Source organism: Crocodylus siamensis, chromosome 2, assembly GCF_052110815.1.
Source record: "Crocodylus siamensis isolate JL-2025a chromosome 2, ASM5211081v1, whole genome shotgun sequence".
Taxonomy (NCBI): domain Eukaryota; kingdom Metazoa; phylum Chordata; order Crocodylia; family Crocodylidae; genus Crocodylus; species Crocodylus siamensis.
Window position 1 is genome coordinate 20387060 of NC_143396.1, and position 20523 is coordinate 20407582.

At 42.1% G+C, this 20523-nt stretch overlaps 1 protein-coding gene across 1 annotated transcript in view; it reads left to right on the top strand.

Annotated features, from left to right (window-relative positions):
- RGS12 (regulator of G protein signaling 12) overlaps positions 1–20523 on the top strand; it is a 160902-nt gene that overhangs the window by 84629 nt on the left and 55750 nt on the right. Inside the window, exons 5-7 of the mRNA XM_090035491.1 lie at positions 8302–8471; positions 10922–11014; positions 13710–13853. Of these exons, the coding sequence (XP_089891617.1) occupies positions 8302–8471; positions 10922–11014; positions 13710–13853 (407 nt within the window). The remainder of the gene's footprint in view (positions 1–8301; positions 8472–10921; positions 11015–13709; positions 13854–20523) is intronic.

Sequence of the window (20523 nt, forward strand, 5' to 3'; positions counted from 1 at the left end):
GGGTCCTTCTTTCTCTGTTTTTTGAAAATGGGAACCACATTGGCCCTCTTCCAGTCCTCTGGCACCATACCAGAGCACCATGAGTGCTTGTACAGCCATGCCAGGGATCCTGCCATGGCCTCAGCTAATTCCCTCAGCACTCTGGGGTGGAGATTATCAGGACCAGCTGTTTTAAATATGTCCAGTCCCTCTAGAAGTTCCTTGACTAGATCTTCACTGACGCTAGGTCTGGGTGTGCCTCCCCTGGGGCCTACAGAGGTCCCAGTGGGGTGGGGGTGACCTGGTCCCTGCTCAGGAAAATGGAGGCAAAGAAATTGTTAAATATGTTGGCTTTATCGTCTGGTGTGACGACCAGATTTCCTAGCGTGTCTTGTAGAGGCCCCACATTACCCAGAACCTTCTTTTTGCCCCCTATGTATTTAAAAAAGGATTTCTCATTGTCCTTGATCCGGGTCGCTAGTCCCAGTTCCATCTCCGCCTTGGCCTTCCTGACTGCCTCCTGTATCCCCAAGCAACTGCGGTATAGTCCTCCCTGGTGATGGCCCCTCCCTTCCATTGGGTGTACGCCTCCCTTTTAGCCAGGAGACATTCCCATGTGCTTTTGGTGAGCCATGGGAGCTTTTGCATCCTCTTGCCCCCTTTGATGCGTGTTGGGATTACCTCCCTTTGGTCTTGGAGGATCATCTCCTTAAGGAATGGCCACTCTTTTTGGACCCCCGACTCCATATTGAATTAATATTTTCTTTAATGCCTGAGGGACATCATTGACATGGGGAAATGACCCCCATGTTGAACGTTTTTTTTTACCGTTTCTCCTTAATTTTTATTAATAGTTTGAAAATAAGCCTTACAGGTGGTAATTGAAGAGGCAGGCTGTAATTAACCCCACTTTTGCCTGTTTTTTAATGCTTTAATTTATTCTCTCTGTACTTCTGGTGAACTACCCTTCTTACAAGGGCTTCTTTAAATGTATCCAAACTAGAAAAGGTAAATTTGGAGCCCTACACAATTTTCAAATTCAGCTTTGAATCTAGTAAACAGTATCACCTTTTAAAGGTTTTTTTAGCCTTAGACCTTTTACTCAGTTTTCTGTTAAATAGATATGATGGGCCAAAATTGAGGGCAGTCGGAAGAGAGGAACTTTTATATACAATGTATATATTGTTATTCATCAATAATTTGTACATAGGCATACTTTCCCTTCAGCCTGATTGATGGCTGTGCCAGAGAAGAGTACAGGTTTCCTTACTGTGTAGTAACTAAGAAATAACAGTATGATCTGATTTACTTTATCTGTCAGCCAGTTGCAATGACGAAGATAAGAGTGCAACACACAAGGTTGTTATGAATCCATATGTACAAGTTCTCTGCTCTGGACTTTGCAGAAACTGTTTTTCTCCATACTTACCTTTAATTCTTGTTTTCTACTGTGATATATCTCATATATATAGTAACTTCAGTGCAGGTAGCTCAGCTCTTTATTTTTATGGCTTTGTGCAAACAGCCCAGCCACCTCTTGCTCATGCAGCATGTACACCCTGGCCCCCTGCTTCACGCATGCAGGTTGGGTACCCCAGGCTCCTCCTGCTGTGCTGTCCTGCCCCCCGGCGTGGGAGCAGGAAGCCAGGAGAGGGCGGGGAAGTCTGATGAACCTGACAGCTGCTGCAGAAGCAGTGGCAGGAGTGGAGAGTGGTGGCTGGATGGGAGCCTGTAGGTCACATATTAATCCTTTGGGGGCTGCATGCCGGCTGCCAGTTGGACCGTCCTGATCTAGATGGTATAATGGCTAAAGGCCACCCTGTCTTCACTCTGATCTCACCAGTGCTAAGCCAGTGGCATTTCAGGAGAGGGAAATTTTGCTGGGGACATTTTTAGAGGTTGTATAGGGTTAAAAGGCTCAGTGGGTGTCTACTGGCAGGCTTCCACGCAGCCTTCTGTCTCAGAGATGGGGCAAATAACCAGGCCGTTGACAAGGGAATTAGTTCAGAATTTTGAATTTCTGGTTTGTCATCCCTCACAGAAATTAGTTTCACAAAGGAAGGGCAGTATTTACTTTCTGCTTTCAGAAACTGGAGCAATGTGTTTTGTGAGGTTTTTCTTTTAAAGTACTTTGTGGTTGTTGCTGTTGCTTGTTGATGTGTGATTTTTTTTTTTGTTTGTTTTCATTCTTATCACCAGGCCTTGTTTATCTTTTCATAAGAAATCTGTCTGGAAAGCTTAGCATGCTCCCAACTGCTAGGTAATATAGAACTGGATTAAAAAAAATGCAACCAGATTTTTTTTTTTTTATTTAAGAACAAAGATGCTGTGAACTAGTCTGCTAATAGATGATCAATAGTTTCTTCTAACAGGCAAATGACTTATTTTTTAGTTCTTATATGGTGAATAGTTGCTGTAGCTGGATTCCACTGTACCATAAATAATTCAGGCTCCTTTAGCAACAGTGGCAAAAGGTCTTTTCTTTAAATTATTTATGTAGCATTTTATAATGCTTTGTGTTAAGTATACCATTGGTTTTCTCTGCTTGAAGCCATGAGGGAAAAGAATCATTTTCCTCAAAAGCATCTAAAAGGCTAACAGGAATTGTTGGAGGAGAATACACTAGCTTTCCTTATACTCAGAGAAATTACAAAGGAACAATGCTCTGGACTGCGGAAATAATTTTTACTCAATATGCTCTGGGAGACTACAGCTGAATTTGGTATGGATTCAGAAGGATGGTTTTCAGTGAATGGTTTAAAGTATTTGATTAAATGGCACCACAGTGGCTCTTATCAGCTTTATCCAGGTAATGTCTTTAATGATGACTTTGAATAACTTCATCCTGGAAATGAAGAATTCTAATAATTACCATGAATGTGCTGAGCTGCTCACTAACAAGCAAGTTTTATTGCTTGAAATATTTATAGAAATGTAATGAAGGGATGAATTAAAACAATTATCACTTAAATATGTTCAGGCTTATTCTTTTATACACTTTAAATTGAAACTTTTGAAGTCATGTTATTTTGAATGCTTTTCAGGATTTTAATTGATTAGACTAATGTATTTCCTTAGGGAACAGTGAAAATAAAATACCCACCAAAGTTGTAATGTGTTTCTTTGGAGGGCTTTAGGTTTGTGTAGATTTCTGTAAGTCGGTCAGTGCCATTTTTACATGCAAAGATATAAAATGAACCATATTGCCTGTGCACAGTGTGACTGGATTTCTTTTTTAAAATTGTTATTGCACATTTCCAGATTTTCTACAGGCATGTTATGATGCGTGCTATAGCTTATAAGCCAGACAGAATGGATATTTTATAAACAGAGTTTTGTTCCTCCAGTTTCTCCAGCACCTGTGTTTTGTGGTACATTGTATGTATTTAGTAAAGTTAATTTAAGCTTCGCTGTTTTCCGTTGCATTCAGAATTTATATATAGAAAATAAGTAGCACCGTGAACAAGACTTGAAAAAATATTTTTTGTCTTGTATATTGAGGAAAATATTGTTGTATCTCTGGATTGAAATTACAGAATAAAAGAAAAAATTATGCTGCCTGGTAGAAGAAACAAAAGAACAAAACTGCTGTTATGCCTTGAAGAGCTGGTAGTGACGTTCCTGGAATAAAATGACCTAAAGCGTAGTGATGGAAGTGCAGCAGGGGAGTGTTAACTAATGTGCAAAGAAATGTAGCTGAGAAGGTAGTTGGGGAGTATATGAAGAAAGTAGGAGGGTTCTGTAAGTGCAAAGAGCAACTGGAAACAGGCATGTAGGGATTTGTTTCATAGCGTAGTAGAATGCTGTGGGGTGGGGGTAGAGGTTTCAAAGCCTGAAGTTCCCCCTTCAATATTTCTAGAAAATGTTCCAAAGGATTCCTGGAATGTCACAAACTCTTAACTTTGTATTTCATCTGGAAGGGCCTAAAGTGAACCAGACTCTGACTAGACTATTGGGAAACCTGTGTGGTGTTAGGTATTTGGGGTAAGGAATTCCAAGGATTCATCTGACTCACTAATCGGGTGTTTAGTCCGATGTGACTAGCCAAGAGGATATGCGAATGAGTGCAAAATTCTCAGGGGTAGAAGTTAGGCATGACAAAAAGTAGTTCTGACATGCACTGGAAGAAGTAGGAGGGAACTCACAGACTTCATGAACTAGACTTAGGTCATATGCCGGGCAGGCAAATTGAAGACTCTCCTCTTCTGATGACCTTCATTTGCTATCTGACCCAATTCCATCAGGGGTCTGTGCAGAACAAGCATAAATTAAACACATTACCTATACTTTGAGATGGCCTTCATCCCAGTCACTGAAATAGCTTGCTACATGTACAAAGATTTCTGGAAATGTTTGTATTTAGATATTGTTTTTAACGTAAAGCCAGCTAGAAATCTGGGCAGATTTTGGCAAAACACTGACTGAGTTTATTTGGGAAGAACAAGGGAGCTTGCAGGTTAATTGATTTATTAGTAATAAAAATGATGGCTTTCTATTTCTGAAACCATCTGCATGTGTTAAAAATGTTCGGTGCCAAGGAAGACAATTTAGAGTTCTGTAAATTATTAAACTTTGGGGACTATTTAAGATAGTTTTTGGATGATTTTTTGCTACTCTTTATGCTCTCCAGAAAACTAATTTTCTTAAAGCTTGGTTACATGAGTAGCTAGCCTAGAATATCTGTGTGCAGAATAGTTGTTTCATGAAGTGTAAAACAAAAATAAAAGGTCACACATGGTGTGTAATGAGAGTGCTTTCATGGAGGGCTGGCACAGAACATTCCTAGTTTTAAGTTCACATTCTGACTTACTTCTCAGTAGCTGGTCTATGGGGAGAAGTCTTACTAGTCTCCTTGTTCTCTTGCCCAATGGCAGGTTTAACACCTAAGTTAGTCCTGTCCTGTCTTTCCTGATGCATCTCCTTGAAGGAAAATATGAATAGATTTTTTGGGATAAGGAAGTTAATCCGGCATTAACTGGTGTGTCTTTTTTACTGTAATAGAGCCAGAAAAACTGAACTATTTATGTATGCGGTTTTTTTGTGGAGCCTTAAATATCTTCTTGAAAGTTATGCAATAAATAGTCTAGTTTCATTTCCTTCCAAGGCAGATCTCTGTCCTTACTTTGATTTGCTTTAATAAATTCTCATTTTGCTAACTTGAACATTTCAGTGGTTAATTATTATGTCTTAATTGTATATTGCTAAATTAGAATATATGTATAATTTTTCATAACAAATCTTAAGAACAGCATTCTTTTTTTTTAAAGAAATCTTGCAAATGTTTCACTGTCATGGCTACCTATTAAAGGTCTGTCTGACAATGAATGCTTTGTAGGAGATGCACCAGTATTTTGTGTTAGAACATGGGAATGCAAATCCATTTTGAGTATATAACAGAATGGGAGACTTTCAGAGTTTCCGTAAAGTAATCATTTTTAGTGAATTTGCTCCCTGTTTATAGTTAGTTGTACTCTGTTTTGATTTGACCCCTGTCTGTAGACCAGGCCATTTCTTACAGACTGTCAGTGCAGTTTTCACAATTAAGTTGTGTTTACTGTAAGCTGCATACTTGCTTTTGGGTAAGAGTTCATCTGTATGTAGCATTATTAGTGATGTTTTCTCTGAAGATGTCTTCTTTCATCCTCTACTCTTGCACCCTTTTTACAGAGTCCGATGATAACCTTTTTCTTTTGTCTCTTTTTTTCATACCACTCTCTCCCCAAACAGAACTCATAGTTTTCTTTTTTTACCTCATAAGAACATAAGACATTTTAGGAACAGGAAAAAGCCAACTGGCCCAGTAAAAATAATTTGCATTTACCATAGCACCTTCCATTTGAGGATCTCAGAGAACTTTTACAATTAAGTAAGCCTCAGATCACCCCTGTGAGGTAGGTAACTGTAAGTATTATTACAGTAATTGTATATATGGGTAAACTGAGACATGGACAAAATAGTTCATACAACAAATACATGTTAGAACTGAGATTGCAGTCCAGGAGGTTCAACACAGAGTGCTGCGTTGTCCTGCTTGACCAATGAAATGTCCTTAGTCTTCCTAACTCTGTCATTTGTGTGGTTAATTTTACCATAACTATTGCACATGCTGTCTTTACTGTTACATAGTTTAGGTTACCTCAGATTAATGATGAATATTTTTAAATTACTCCAGTCCTGCCACTTTACACTGAATTGTCTTTGAAATCTTGTTCTGGTTTTTTTTGGGCTTGAGCTGGGGGTTGACCTGTGTGACCTCTTGATATCCCTTTCACCCCTGTTATTCTGAATATCTGTTAATCTTTCTTTTCATCTCTGAAATGCTTCTCAGTTGTTTACAATGCCAAAAATATCTGCCAAATTGTGGCTTAGAAAAGTGCATCAAGTGCATCAGCCTGGTATTGAGAGTTACTGGATTCAGTTTTCTGCTATGTGAATACTTTGTGACTGGGTTTATTTTTGTGGTATGTATTTTCTTATTTTAAATGCTTTAGTTTTTGCTTATTCAGATGGAAAATGCTGGTAGCCATAGCTGGTTTTCCAAAAAAGTAATCTATTTTCTTCAGAAACAATTATATGATGAAATCAAGCTATTACTTTTGTAGATTTTTTCTGTTGCAGTATCCTGTTAAGAAAGCTCCAAAATCCTCTAAAAAGATTGAACAATAACAGCCTGAGAAGTATCTACCCTGGCTTGTTAGTCGCATGTGACAGCGAGGCCTCTGGAGACCCAAGCGTACTTGTAGCCTATTTGCTGTTCTCCAGGAAGCGGGGTTAGGTGTCTGCTAGGGGTTCACTGATGAAGATTTTTTGGGGTGAAACCAATGGCAGATTATTAATGAGCATTATTGGCCAGTATTGATCCGACTGTGAATATGCAAGCCCAGCAGCAGCATCTGGGTGATAAATCTGTTGGAAGGGAAGGGGTTTGGGGGAGCCAGATCAAGGCCCCCATGGTGAGGGAGGGAGTAGGAGTGGGGCTGGAGCAGGGGCAGGCACTGTCCAGCCAGGGCAGGATGCGGGATGGAGCCATGAGCGGCTCATCCCGGGGGGATGCGAAGAGCGGGGTAGTGGTGGCTCTCATCACTGTGTGCACCCAGGGGAGGTATGGGGGGTATGTGCCTCCCCCCCCCCCCGGATCTGTGCAGGGTGAAGATACGCTGACACTGAGGTCTGGGGCTAGGGGCAGCGCTGTACTCTTTTTGGCAGGGGGGATGGTCCGGGGCTGCACTTGGGGCAGATGGTGGTGGCGGTGCTGGAAGAGGGGATGTGAGGGGGGCTGTAGTCACGCCAAACTTCACCATAGCCCCCCCTCCCAACACCGCCACCACTTTTCCAAGTGAAGCCGCAGCCCAACGCCCCCACTGGGAAGAGCCTGGCACCAGCCCCAGCACTAAGCAGGAGCCCGCCCTCACCCTGCACATAGATTGGGGGGCACACACACCCTATGTGTCCCCTGGTGGTGCATGTCCCCCAGATGAGCCACTTGTGGCTTCATCCTGTACCCTGCTCCCCCCACAACCCTGGCTGGGCAGCCCATGCCTCAGCCCTTGTCCTCTTCCCTCCCTCACTGGAGGGGCCTTGATCTGCCTCCCCATGGTCCTCCCCCCACACAGACTTACCAGCTGAATGCTGCATTCCTGGCTGCATGTGTGCTGTGGCTGTGCACATGCACATGGCATTTATCGGCAACGTTATTGGCCATATTAGCCAAAGAACTTGATTCCTGATAATGTCAATTTTCCTTTTATTGGTGCTGATACGATATAGACCAGTGTATTAGTGCACCTCTAGTGTCTGCTGTTGTGAGGGTTCCCCGTCCATTTTGGAACTTATACCATGATGCCTCTGATGACCGTGGGTTGTGCTGCTTCTGTCCTTTCTTGGGAATTCTGGATCCATGTTAAAAGTCCATTCTCCCTGTGTAATTCTGTGGAGGAAGGCAAGCCACATGACGATTTTGAAAGGATAGAGGGGTTTTGGGACATGCGTGCCCAAATTGCTATTTTTTGGGTGCAAATAATGGAGACACTTTCCCCTTCTCCATGCTCCTTAGCAGTTCTGGTAGTGGTTGCTGCCAGAGTATTTCCTTTCACAATTACAATAGCAGTGCGATTCTCTTGTCAGTGAGAAAGAAGAGAGTTTGGGGGAGTTACTTTTTTCACCGATTCCAAAGATGGGGGAAGGGCATCTTTATGAAATGTACACTATTGTGACCATATGTGGGTGTCATGTAAAGCCTAGTAAAAAATATATTACTAAGGAGAGGGGGGAGATGAGCAAGAAAATGTTGACAAGCCTGGATGTTGCTTTTTATTCCAACAGAGCTGAACAGTACTGATTTAAAGGACTGCATCAGTGAGAATAGCCTCAGTAGCAATGCTAGTCTTCCTAGTGTGCAGAGCTGTCGGCGACTTCGAGAAAGAAGAGTTGCAAGCTGGGCTGTTTCATTTGAACGTCTTCTTCAAGATCCACTTGGCATTAAATATTTTTCTGTAAGTAGGGAGGGACAGGGAGATGATTTCCAAAATACATGGCATCTTTTCAAAGCGTTTTTGCACTGCTTTCAGCACTTCCTGATATTTTGGTATAAGAGATTGTTATAATGAAAAATTAGCATTTTAAATATGTATTTTAGCTTAAAGTAAACTGACCTTATAGCTGAACCTGCTTCCATAGTAACCCACTGATACTTATATCAGGTGTGACAATTAAGCTTTTACTGTTTTTTCTCTGTATATTTTTAGTAAAGTTTCTGTATTTCTTATGACAGTGGACAGTGGTATGCAATGTAACATTTTTACAGAAGAAATTATTTAGAACAACATTTACAAGGAATTTGTTGAACATTTAATAATTTGACTACTCAGAACTTTTAAGCAACTTGTGGAAGCTTCTTTCAAATGATCTGACAATGTATATCTAGCTATGTTGAAGAAATTTGTTAGCTTGGTACTTCTAATCCATTGGAGAATGAAGCAGTAACCAGCCTTGGTTAGAATTGAATGTCACAGTAGTAATGCTGAATATTTGCAAAGTACGAATTAAGCCTCACAAGACACCTATGAATAAGTAATATTCCTATTTGCAGTAGAGAGATTGAGGCTTGAGGGGCATTTTTACATATGATCTGGGAGCAGGGAGGGAAGGGTGCTTTAATTAGAGGGGCTCCAAGATCAAAATGGCAGTGGGGCGCTTTATGTAAAGCTCATTTAACAAGTTTTAAAGTGCCCCTGCCGCCATTTTGAAGCACGGGGACACTGGTACACAAGACACGGCTGGCTGGAGCATGGTAATTACCATGCGTTGGAGCAGCCTCCCGGCTTATGTATAGGCACGTGTAGAAGTTAACTGACTAGTTCTCAGTTAAAGGGTCTGATACAGTACACATACCCAAATCAACACAGTTGGTTAATGTGGTCAAAACTATTTTAAAAAAGCAGAATTAATTATGAGAATTTTGTAAGAACCCAGGGGAAAAACTAGGACTTCCTTCATTGTACAAAGTTTGATGGTATAAGGAATTCATTAAAGGGGGAGGAGGTTGAGTATTTGCCATTACTTGTATTTTGCTCACCCTAGCAGCCTAAATAGGTTCATAATTTGTGAGTTAAGAGTGAGACTTTTCTTCAGACATAATTACAATTTGTCTGTCTTCTGGGAGAAATGTCACCTCTTTTCTTTTCCTGCCGATGTGTGTGTCAGATGACCAAAAAACATTAGTTTTTGGCAGCAAAGTAAGTAGGTGACATACCCCTAGCAGCAGAAAACCTCATTTTAGAGCTGTATTTCCCTGAATGCCCTTCACTAATGTCTCACTTGCTTGGGTATATATGCTGGTACTCATGTCCTGTTCTCCTGTCCATCTTTCTGCTGCTACGTTTGTTACAGTTTGGTCCAACATGCTTTTGTAAAGATTCCTCTCAAAACAGCTGTAAATCAGGATAATTCCAGTGAATACAGCATAAAACCTACATGAAAGAAGAATCAATATTTTGGAATCAAAATTTTAATTGTATGAAGTTTCAGAGAATAAAGCCTGAATAGATATTGTTGAAAATTGTGCGTGTTGCTTAATTAAAAAAATACATATTTCCAGTTGGATTCCTTTGTCTCTTTTAATGGATTAAGTGTTTGCAAGAAGGATGTGCAGTAAAAAGATCCAATTGCACTGCTCTCTGGAGCAGGAACAAGTTTTTGTTTGTACATTGTCCAGCACAGTGAAGTCCCAGTTTTTACTAGGACCTTTGGGTGTCCTAGTGAAAATAAACTAATAAGAATATATTAATTATAAATAATACTGACAGATTCACCTTTTTACTAAAAGAAGCATCTTCTCAAGAGAGCAAGTGTGACCAGCTAAATGAGCAAAACTGAAGGTTATTTAATAATTTCTGTGACGCAGAAAGGCTTAATAACTAGAAAATTGATTTGGGGCACTGTTCTGTAAACAGCCACTCACATGAATAATCATCGAAGTGAGGACCAATTATTTGAGCACAGAATTGCACTCTAGGAGCTAATGGTTAGCATTTTGCTATGTACTCTAATAGAACTGCAGTTAAAAATAAGCAACTTTTCTACAGTGGAACAATTTTAGTATAATTATAAATTACTTGCATCCTTATCAAAATGTGTTAATATGTGAACCAGTCTAAATGCATGCAGAGCTTTAAATATATTCTCTGTACTTTGAAATATATTGCTTGTAACTTGATTCATTTTTCCAAATTGAATGTGTTGTGAAAAAAAGGGGAAAATTTATCATGTTAGGTTTTGCTTAAATTAAACCTGACTGAAACTATCAGACATAGTTCACTGAATTTGAACATTACATACACTTCAAACCTTTTTTCCTTTTCATCTAACTATAAGCATTTAAAAATTTAAAACAAATTGTTTTTTCTTTATGGTTTATTTCCTGTTTGTTTATTTTTCCCTATAGGAATTTTTACGGAAGGAGTTTAGTGAAGAAAACATTTTATTCTGGCAGGCCTGTGAATATTTTAACCATGTTCCTGCACATGACAAAAAAGAGGTAAAATAATTTTATATTTTCACATATTAAGTTTGCTTGCTGAAAGCTTATACTCCTACAAGTCAGCTGAGGTCACTTGGGCTATCGTTAGTCCTGGCACTGTGGTTCCATCAGAATTACATTGGTACTGTCATTTTGGTTTAGGGGTTCCTCTTAGGATCTCAGTCCTTTGAGAAACTCTCTCTACATCCCATTCATAGATGTTAGGGTCAGAGGGGACCTCAGTAGGTCATTGAGTCTGACCCCCTGCCTTGGACAGGAAAGAGTGCTGGGGTCGGATGACCCCAGCTAGGTACTTGTTGAGTCTCCTCTTGAAGACCCCAAGGTAGGGGAGAGCACCACTTCCCTTGGAAGCCCATTCCAGATTCTGGCAACCCTTACTGTGAAGCAGTTCTTTCTAACATCCAACCTAAATCTGCGCTCCATCAATTTGTGGCCATTGTTTCTAGTTACTTCAGGAGGTGCCCTAGTAAATAGAGCGTCTCCTATTCCCTGCTGCCCTCCCCCGATGAATTTATAGGCAGCCACAAGATCACCTCTTAGCCTTCTCTTGCAAAGGCTGAAGAGATCTAGGTCCCTCAGGTGTCTGACCACATGAATGGCCTTCTCTGAACCCTCTCAAGATTCTCCGCATCCCTCTTGAAGTGCAGTGCCGAAAACTGGATGCAGTACTCCAACTGTGGCCTGACCAGTGCTGCATAGAGGGGAAGCATCACCTCCCTGGACCTGTTTGTCATGCATCTGCCAATGCATGATAAAGTGTGGTTAGCCTTGTTGATCACTTTGTCACATTGAAGACTCACGTTCATCTTGCAATCAACTGTGACTCCAAGATTCCTTTCTGCTGCTGTGCTGCTGAAAAGGTGATCCCCTAGAGTGTAAGTGTGTTGGTGGCTCTTTTTGCCCAGGTGCAGCACTTTGCACTTGTCTTTGTTGAACTGCATCCTATTTTGTTCTTCCCATTTTCCCAACCTGTCCAGATCTGTCTGGATCCGTTCCCTAACCTCTGGTGTGTTAACTTTGTCCCATAATTTGGTATCATGTGCATGCTTGGACAGGGTGCTCCCTATGCCCTGGTCCAAGTCACTGATGAAGACATTGAATAGTACCGGTCCAAGAACCATGCCTTGTGGGACTCCACTGCCCACGTCTTTCCAGGTCGATATTGACCTATCTACCACCACTCTCTGGGTGCGACCCCTAAGCCAATTTGCTACCACCTGACTTTGTAATCATTTACATCACAGCCTGTCTGTTTATTTATGAGAACAGAATGTGGTACCATATGAAAGGCCTTCTTAAAGTCTAGGTACATGACATCTACCTCAACTCCTGCATCTAACCAGTATCATAAGATTAAGCATTTATTTCTGCTGAAGACTGCAGTGCAATGTAGAAGTAAAATAAGCGGCTGTTGCTGGGGGAAGATTGGCCATGGCAGCATGGAGTTTTCTGCAGGTTAGTTTATGCTGCTGAGCAGGAGGGCAAGTTAGCTTACATTGAGCTTCCAGGGCTCAAGGTACATTTGATGTTTCTACCCAGCAATTCATTCTGCAGGGTATATATAGTTTCAGTATATGGTGTGATGTACAACTCATCTAGCCTTGCAAGCTGGGCCGGGGGGTGTGGTTGGTGCAAGGGCTGGATCTGAAGCATGGGATTATATTATTTCATCTGTGGGGCTGGACGTTTGGCAGTGGCAGCATTGATCACTGCAGCTTTGGGAGCCACTGCAGCCATCAGTGTTGCCACTGCGAAAAGGCAGCTCAACAAGCCAGATGACATGATTCTGTGCTCCAGATCCAGCCATGGTGCTTCCCATAGGGCCAGAAATTTGGCAGCAGAACGAGTGGTGAAAATTAGTATCATTAACTCCTAATCTTGGGGCTGTATTCTTTGACACCCTTGAGGGTAAGGCTTTTTCTTCAGCCTAGTCCATGTTTTACCATTTCTCAGGTTATTCAGCTTTTTATTTATTCTTTCTTTTTTCTCCCTGTGTCTTCAGTTTATGCATCTTCTGACACTCTTTCATGACAATTAATCTAGCTTGTTTCAATTTGTGTCATTACATCCAGAACTTTTGTGTTGGGAAACTAAATAAATTTAAAAAGAAAAAGCATAAGAATATTTTTAGCTACAAATATTCAAGTATATGTTTTAAGTTTGCTGCCTTCTAGAATTTTAAAATGCTAAGAACTTATTTCAGTAGTGATTTTTTTTTTTAAAAGACATCTCGAACCACAGGCTTCTGTTCTTTGTCAGGCTTGACATATATTATCTTTGCAGCTTGAATATCTTTACACTTTCATGATGGGAACTTCTCATAGCTTAGGAACAGTTATGACACGCATTTGTTATGTTAAACAAAATAAAAATGTTGACCACAGAAATATTAACAAAAAGTTATGTTTATCAAAATTGCAATTAACAATAGCTTCTAGAGTTGTAAATCTCAATAAACAACAATAAGAAAAAATCCAGAGTAACAGAATTAGCAGGAAAAAATAATACATACTTAAGGTATAAAAATAAAGTTCCTTTTTATCTTGAGAGACCAAATTACATCCTCCTGTTTTATTAAGAAAACACATATTAGGTCATATTTTTCTTTTGTGGGCTGGAGCATAAAAAATATTCTACATTTAACATATTTGCAAATAAATGATGCTTACAGCACGTGCGTTTTGTTTTGTAGCTTTCTTACAGAGCTCGAGAGATCTTCAACAAATTTTTGTGCAGCAAAGCTACAACTCCAGTTAATATTGATAGCCAAGCACAACTGGCAGATGATATTCTCAATTCCCCACATCCAGATATGTTCAAGGAACAGCAGCTTCAGGTTAGTTGCTGAAAATGTTATTGATATTTTTGTAAATGAATGTAATTTACATTTTCCTTTTGTGTGCTATATTTATTTACAAAAATATAAAGATAAAAACTTTCCACATGCTGCCAGTTTTGTTGTATGTAGAAAGGAACTGGATGATTCTATACAATTTTATGCACTTGGTCAGCAGTGTAAATATAAGTTATATAATCTCGTAACTGCCATATAAAATTGTGTACAAGATTTTGCAGAAAGGTGTGTGTGAAATAATTAATCGTATTATTTCAACAAATAGTCTTAAAAGAAAATCACTTTTATATGGAATGTTACTTTGGCAATAAGGATTATTAACTAAATATTACAGATGCTACTTGGATACATTCTGCTATTTTCAGTCTGAATGGTTTACCAAATATGTTTTGTTTTTAGGGATTGGAAGATCTTCAGTCATACTAACTGTTTTCCTTAGAAGGCAGCCTTGAAGTGTCCTAGTTTAGTCTATGTTATTATATTTTAGCAGCAAAGGTACAAACATTTCAGGGCATCTTGTCTTGAGCCAAGACAATGTAGACTATTTCAGTATAATAAATTAAGAAAATATAATCAGTCTACCTTCTTCATCTGGAGTTACATAGTTATCATCTCAGCATTTAGATCTTTTTTCCAAAAAGATTTGCAGTAATAAATATTAGAATCCCATTTCTGGATCACTGGTAGAAATGAGCTGCTTTGCTAGTACAGTATATGTAGCAAGAGCTGTTCTGCAGAAAACAGAAGCAGTCCTACAAGGAGACTAGAGGTCTGCTTAAAGTGTGTATGTTTAAGTATGTGTGTGAATTGGAATACATGCCTGAATGAATTGGTGTGCACATGCGTGTATGTGCGTACACACACACACACACACACACACACACACACACACACACACAGTCTCTCTAACATCAATTGTTTTGACCTTACAAACAAAATATACTATAATTCAACCAAAGATTTTATATTTCCTTTCTTCTTTTAAATATTCCTTTGTATATAATTGGTAGGCCTTGGGAGTGCTATATCTCAACCTTCCATTTGTAACACTTCGTCCTAGAATAATGAGGAACTTATCTCTACTGTTTTCCTCATTTTCTAGAGGATTAAAATTTGTTAACAACTACAGCTGCTCAAGTATCATTTTTTTCTATCTGACATACAGCTGAGATGGTCTGAATTCCTGTATTGAAGGTTTAGCAGTGAGGAACTTCTTTGGCTTGCAGTATTTGATTAGTCTAGTTCTCATTGGGTTGCTTGGTACAGCTTCTAAGGCATATCATTCTGTATAATGAGAGTAATGTTAAGTTCAAGTAAGCTGGGGATGGAGCACAGGTTAGGGAAATAATAATGCAGGGCAGATAGTAATCAACTCTAGATAAAGTAGTTGGAACTGAAAGCGTGGCATTAAAGTTTCAGTGTCTGTTCAACAAAGTGAATGGGTCAGAATATTTTTCTTTACATGTTTTAGCTATGTGGAAAAGCTCCTTGTATGCCTACAGGAAGATTAAAGGAAAGTGTTGGAGAGAGGATATAGGACTTAGCAGAGCCTGGCTAGCAATTTCTCCTTCTTCTGGGGGTCAACTTTCAGTGACTATGGTTAAACATGACAGGCTGTTTTTTTTTCCCCAGCCTGAGAGCTGTATTAAATGTAACATGTCAGTACTAGCTCTAATACACTACTTTCTCAAAATACTCTATCAGAACCAGAATTTGATTTACCTTAAAATTGTAATTTGATCAGGAATATTTCATATATACCATATTTACTCACATTTAAGATGGCCCTGATTCTAAGACGCCCCCCAATAATTAGATTCTATATATGGAAAATTTCTAAATTCGTTATAATTTTCCAGGTATAGAATCTAATTATTGGAGGTTACCTTGAATTTGTTTTCTTCCCACTGCTACATGTGACAGAGCACCTTTGGTGCCTGTCACTTTAAGGGCTTTGAGGGACAACTGGACAGCCAGCAGGTGCAGGCCAGCCCTGATGAGGTGGTCACATGACCCAGTAAGGGCCATGTACCTGGAGGGGAGGGCTGAGCAGATTCCATTTTAGCTCAGGCTCTCAGGGTTGAGCCAACAGTCTGCTGCTGGCAACTGGCAGAACAAGATCTGGCTGAGCAGCTGCTCAGGAACATCTTGGAGGTAAGGGCAGGGGCTGTGGGGATAGTAGGAGGCTTCTGGTCCTGGGTGTGGCAGAATGTCATCTCTGTCTCTCCCAAAACTCTGTTATCAGTCTTATTACCTATCTAACAATTAGGTTATGATGTTCACTTCAGAGGACAGACAACCCTAGCCCCATCTGCTTCAGGTAACCCCGAGTTGTAATCTGAGCTGGATACATTTCTGAGGGAGGGGGAAACCTGCTCCTTCTGCCTATGTGACTGGCCTCACCCACGTGGGTGGGTGAGGGCTTAAACTGCCTATTGTTCTAAGCAATGTCATCATGACTGGGAGGGGGCTAGAGACCCTACTAGTCTACCCAGTAACCAGTGATGCATTTCAAATTGGTTGGCTAGCAGCCAATACCTGCTGGCCTTTACTGGATCGGGTAAATGAGGTCATAAGTTAGATTGCCCAGAAGGAAGGGTGGCAGCCATGATGAGGACTCTCAAAAAAGCTGGACCATCTGAAACTTGCTTTCTCTTTTGAAACTCATGGTCAGCGAGCTGCCTGCCTCCAGAGAGAATCTCCAGCTGCTTCTGGATGATACTTGTGAGTAAGGTACTTGAGATCTAACTAGATATATAGCTTGCAGTAACTCAGGTGTATGATCAAAGACTACCATGCCACTGTTTGCTCTAAGGTATTTCTCTGATACTGCTCTATCCTGTACCCTACTCTAAACCTACTCCTTGTAATTGATAACGTTCTCCTCTGTACCTAGCATGGGAGACTTTTGGGAGAGGGTCTAGATTATGCCTTGGGGTCCCTTGGGTCTGGCTGACTAAAGGAGACCACCATTTGTGCTTCAGACTAAGGGAAGCATCCCAAGTTCTTGCAGTGGGCTGAGCAATCTCAAGAAGTACTAGGCCTCTGTTTTCCAGGGAGCATAGCAGGGCAAACATCTGTCTGGACCCTGGGTGGTGGTGGTGTTACCCCCAGGCTTGCAGGTGTGCTCCAGAAAGGGTGTCAGCTGGACATGAGGCACCCCAGAGAGGCACTCGGAGCTTGGAACATAGTCGGGTGCAGTCAGGTGGGTGACTCAGTGCAGAAGCACCCCCTACTGGCCTGCCACACTGGGTATGACTTGAAACTGCACCTTGCTGGGGAAGGATGGCCTGGTAGAACTACCCATGGTGGGTTAGCTCCCCAGAAATGTCAGGCCAGTTGATTCCCCAGTGAAAGACAGGTAGGGGCTCCTTGAGACCCCAGTCCCCACTCCTCAGTGGGTAAATATGAATGAAAACATGCAGTGGGGGGTCAGGCATGCCTACAGAGGCACCTGAGCCCCCTGAAGGGGAATGTAGGACCCCAGAAGCCCCAGAGAGGGGGCTGAGAGCATTAGGAACAGCATTAGGAAGTGCTCAGAGAGGGGCTAGGGGCCAGAGTCAGACTAGTGTTAGGCAAAAGGACCATAACCCATAGAGTAGGCTGCATGAAGCACCCAAAGGGCTGTGGGGAGATTGCCCAGAGTGTATGTAGGCAAGCCTGATGCTCCAAGGAGGCCACTCAGTGCAGCAGGGTGGGTTAGAGAGGCCCAGTGAAGGGTGGCATGAAAGAGGCTTGGTGAGAGGGGGCAGAGTGTTTGAGGCCCTGTGAGAGGGGGCAGAGTCTATGAGTTGAGTGTGAGAGGCCCAGCAAGGGGCAGAGTTTGGCTCAGCTTCCAGCTGGAGCAAGTACAATTTTGGATGCCATCTGTGAGACATGGGACACGATAAAGGGAGGTTGGAGCCATGTGTAGACCCCATGGAATCAGGGCATTAAATGGGCAGCCTCCTGGTTAGTACATCATGTGTATCCGAACAAGTCATGGCAGGTGAGATGGAGCAGACTGCCCAAGACAGAGAGGTGGGTCAGAGCAGTGACTGTTCATGTAATCTTCCCCCTGTCGCTACAGCAGGGAAAATTATTTTGGGGGCCATGTAGCCTCCTTGTCCTCTGCCCCCCAGCTTCTTTCCCCTGTAGCTCCTTCCCCTCTTCCTTTATGTCAGACCTTGCTTTCCCTGAGCACACAGAAATGAGAAGCAAATTTAAAAGTATTGACCTAGAAATAAACATACCTGTACTAACTTGCATATAGAGTAGTGATTACCTATCGACTGAGTTCACTCAGAATTATCTCTCAGTTTATCTCTTTGGAAACTGCTAGAAGTTTTAACACAGAAGTGCTGCATAAATACACTTTTAAGCTGCTCTTCTGTACCTATTTGTATATAGTACAAACTATGTGTGACGTTAGTCCAAAGCCAAAAGGCTCATGATTTACCATATAACTAATTGGACTGGACACCAGCAGAGACAACAGTATTTTAAGCCATGATAATCATATAACACAGCACTACTCAATATGTGGGTGTACTCCAGATAGCACAGCCACCCCCACCCCCCTCAACAAGGATTAATGTGCTATTTATTCCCCCCCCACTCATGACTGGAATCGGGTGTTCTTATCATGAATCCTGGGATCCTCTATATGCAGATGAGGTGCTGTACAACCTGGTCCAGCTGCATCTCATGGAGGGTGAGGGCCACACTAATCAGGGATCCAGGTTTTCTGATTCCCATGGAAGAACAGAGAAAGCCACAGATTTCCCTGTTTTTACCAGAGAAAAAAATCTAATTTTACCTTTTAGCAGAGAAACCTGCAGATTTCCCCCTTTTGCAAAGAGCGCTGCAGGCTAGCAGACTTCCAGCCTGCAAGAGCTGTTTGCAAAAGGGGCAGGAAACCCCCAGCCCTGCCCAGAGGGAGAGGGGGGAAGTGCTGGGCTTGAGGCTCTCACTCAGCCACAGCTCAGCTCGGCTTGGCTCAAGCTGACTTTGCTCCTGGAGCCTGTGTGGTAAGTGGGTCTTGCAGGGGGCTGGGCCCCCCCTCTGGCAGGACTGGGGGGTTGTGGGTCATGGCTGGGGGTACCAGCAGGTTTGGGGGGGGGCTGGGAGCTGACCTCACCCCAGCCTGAGCCTGCAACAGGGAGCAAGAATAGGGGAGCTGGCTCATGCTCTTTCTGCTGCAGCAGCTGCTGCTTTCTGTTGGAGGCAGGGAGCTGTGGACCCGGGTCCCTGGCCCCATAGCCCTGGCAGCTGGGGTCCCCATCTGGCACAGCTGGGGGGCTGTGGGTGGGGGGCAAGGGGCACAAGCAGGGTGGGGTAGCAGTTGTGGAGGAAGAGGGGCACCAGCAGCATGGGGGGCCTTTGGGGGAGGAGGAGGGGCACCAGCAGGGCTGGGGGGGGGGCTTTGGAGGGGAAGGAGGGGCCCCAGCAGGATGGAGGGCTTGGGAGGAAGGACGGGGGGCACCAGCGGGGCTTGGGGAGGGGAAGGAGGTGCACCATCAGGGTTGGCGGGATTTTGGGGGGGAGTAAGGAGCACCAGCATGGTGGGGGGAGACTTTGGTAGGGAAGGAGGGGCAGCACCAGGGCAGGGAGGGGGCTGTGGGGGGCTTTAATTTTAATAACAGATTTTGGGGTTTTTATCAGAGAACTTGCAATTTTTAATTTTTTTTTATCAGGGAAAACTAGGATACCTGCTAATCATATGCATAGTGCTGAGAGGGGGTGAGAGAGGGATTCTGGGTAAAATGTCTGGGGCAGGTTTGATATTTGCCAGACATTTAAGTCTGGTTAAAAAACAGGACTTATTGGAAATGGGAAAGAAAGGCACACCTCAGCTGTAAGAGCAAAAAGGAAGTAAAAATATATGCAGTGTAGTGGCTCACTATGACTTGAAAAAAGAGTCAGTAATGTGGGGACTAAGCACAACGGGCAGTACTATGTCTTATTCAGATGGGTTACGCTATCCTATCATTGTGGTAGGTCCTGGCAGGGGAGACACCATGATCAATCAGGTGGTTTTCCCAGGGTAGGGGAGACACCATATCAATCAGGTGGTTTTCCCAGGGCAGGTGATTGTCTCTGATATGTCCTCCATTGGAGGTCTATATTGAGCAGATTGTTTTCGGTGTTGGGTTGTGGAACCGGAGCTTGCTCCATCTACTCCATGCATTGACCTGGTATTAAGTGCTTCCAGGACCGGTGCAAAAAAAAAAACAGAAAAGAAAAAAAGGGTTCCTATCAGCATATTTGGCCAACGTGTGCCTTGCTTTATAGTCTGTTAGCTACATTTAATCAATTTGATAGTTTGCTTCCATGACTGAGCACATGCTGCTTTTGTCAACAGTATAATTATAGACAGTGTTTGTGAGGTTTCCTTGTTTCTGAGTGTAATGCAAGGGGTGTTTTTCCCCATGTTGTTTGGGGAAAAAACATTGTCTTATAGTCAAGTAAATATGGTATATATTTTATTTAATTCCATATGTCATATATGTTCACTCTTTCAAGAAAAGGCTGTTAGGTATAGCAGGGAGGACTTTTTGTTGTGCTTGTGGTTAAGACTTTTTCCCAGCTGCAAAGTCCATATGTTTATTTATTGTCTGACAGCCTAACAATAACAACACATCTGTGATGCTATGAAGTTCAGACTGATTCC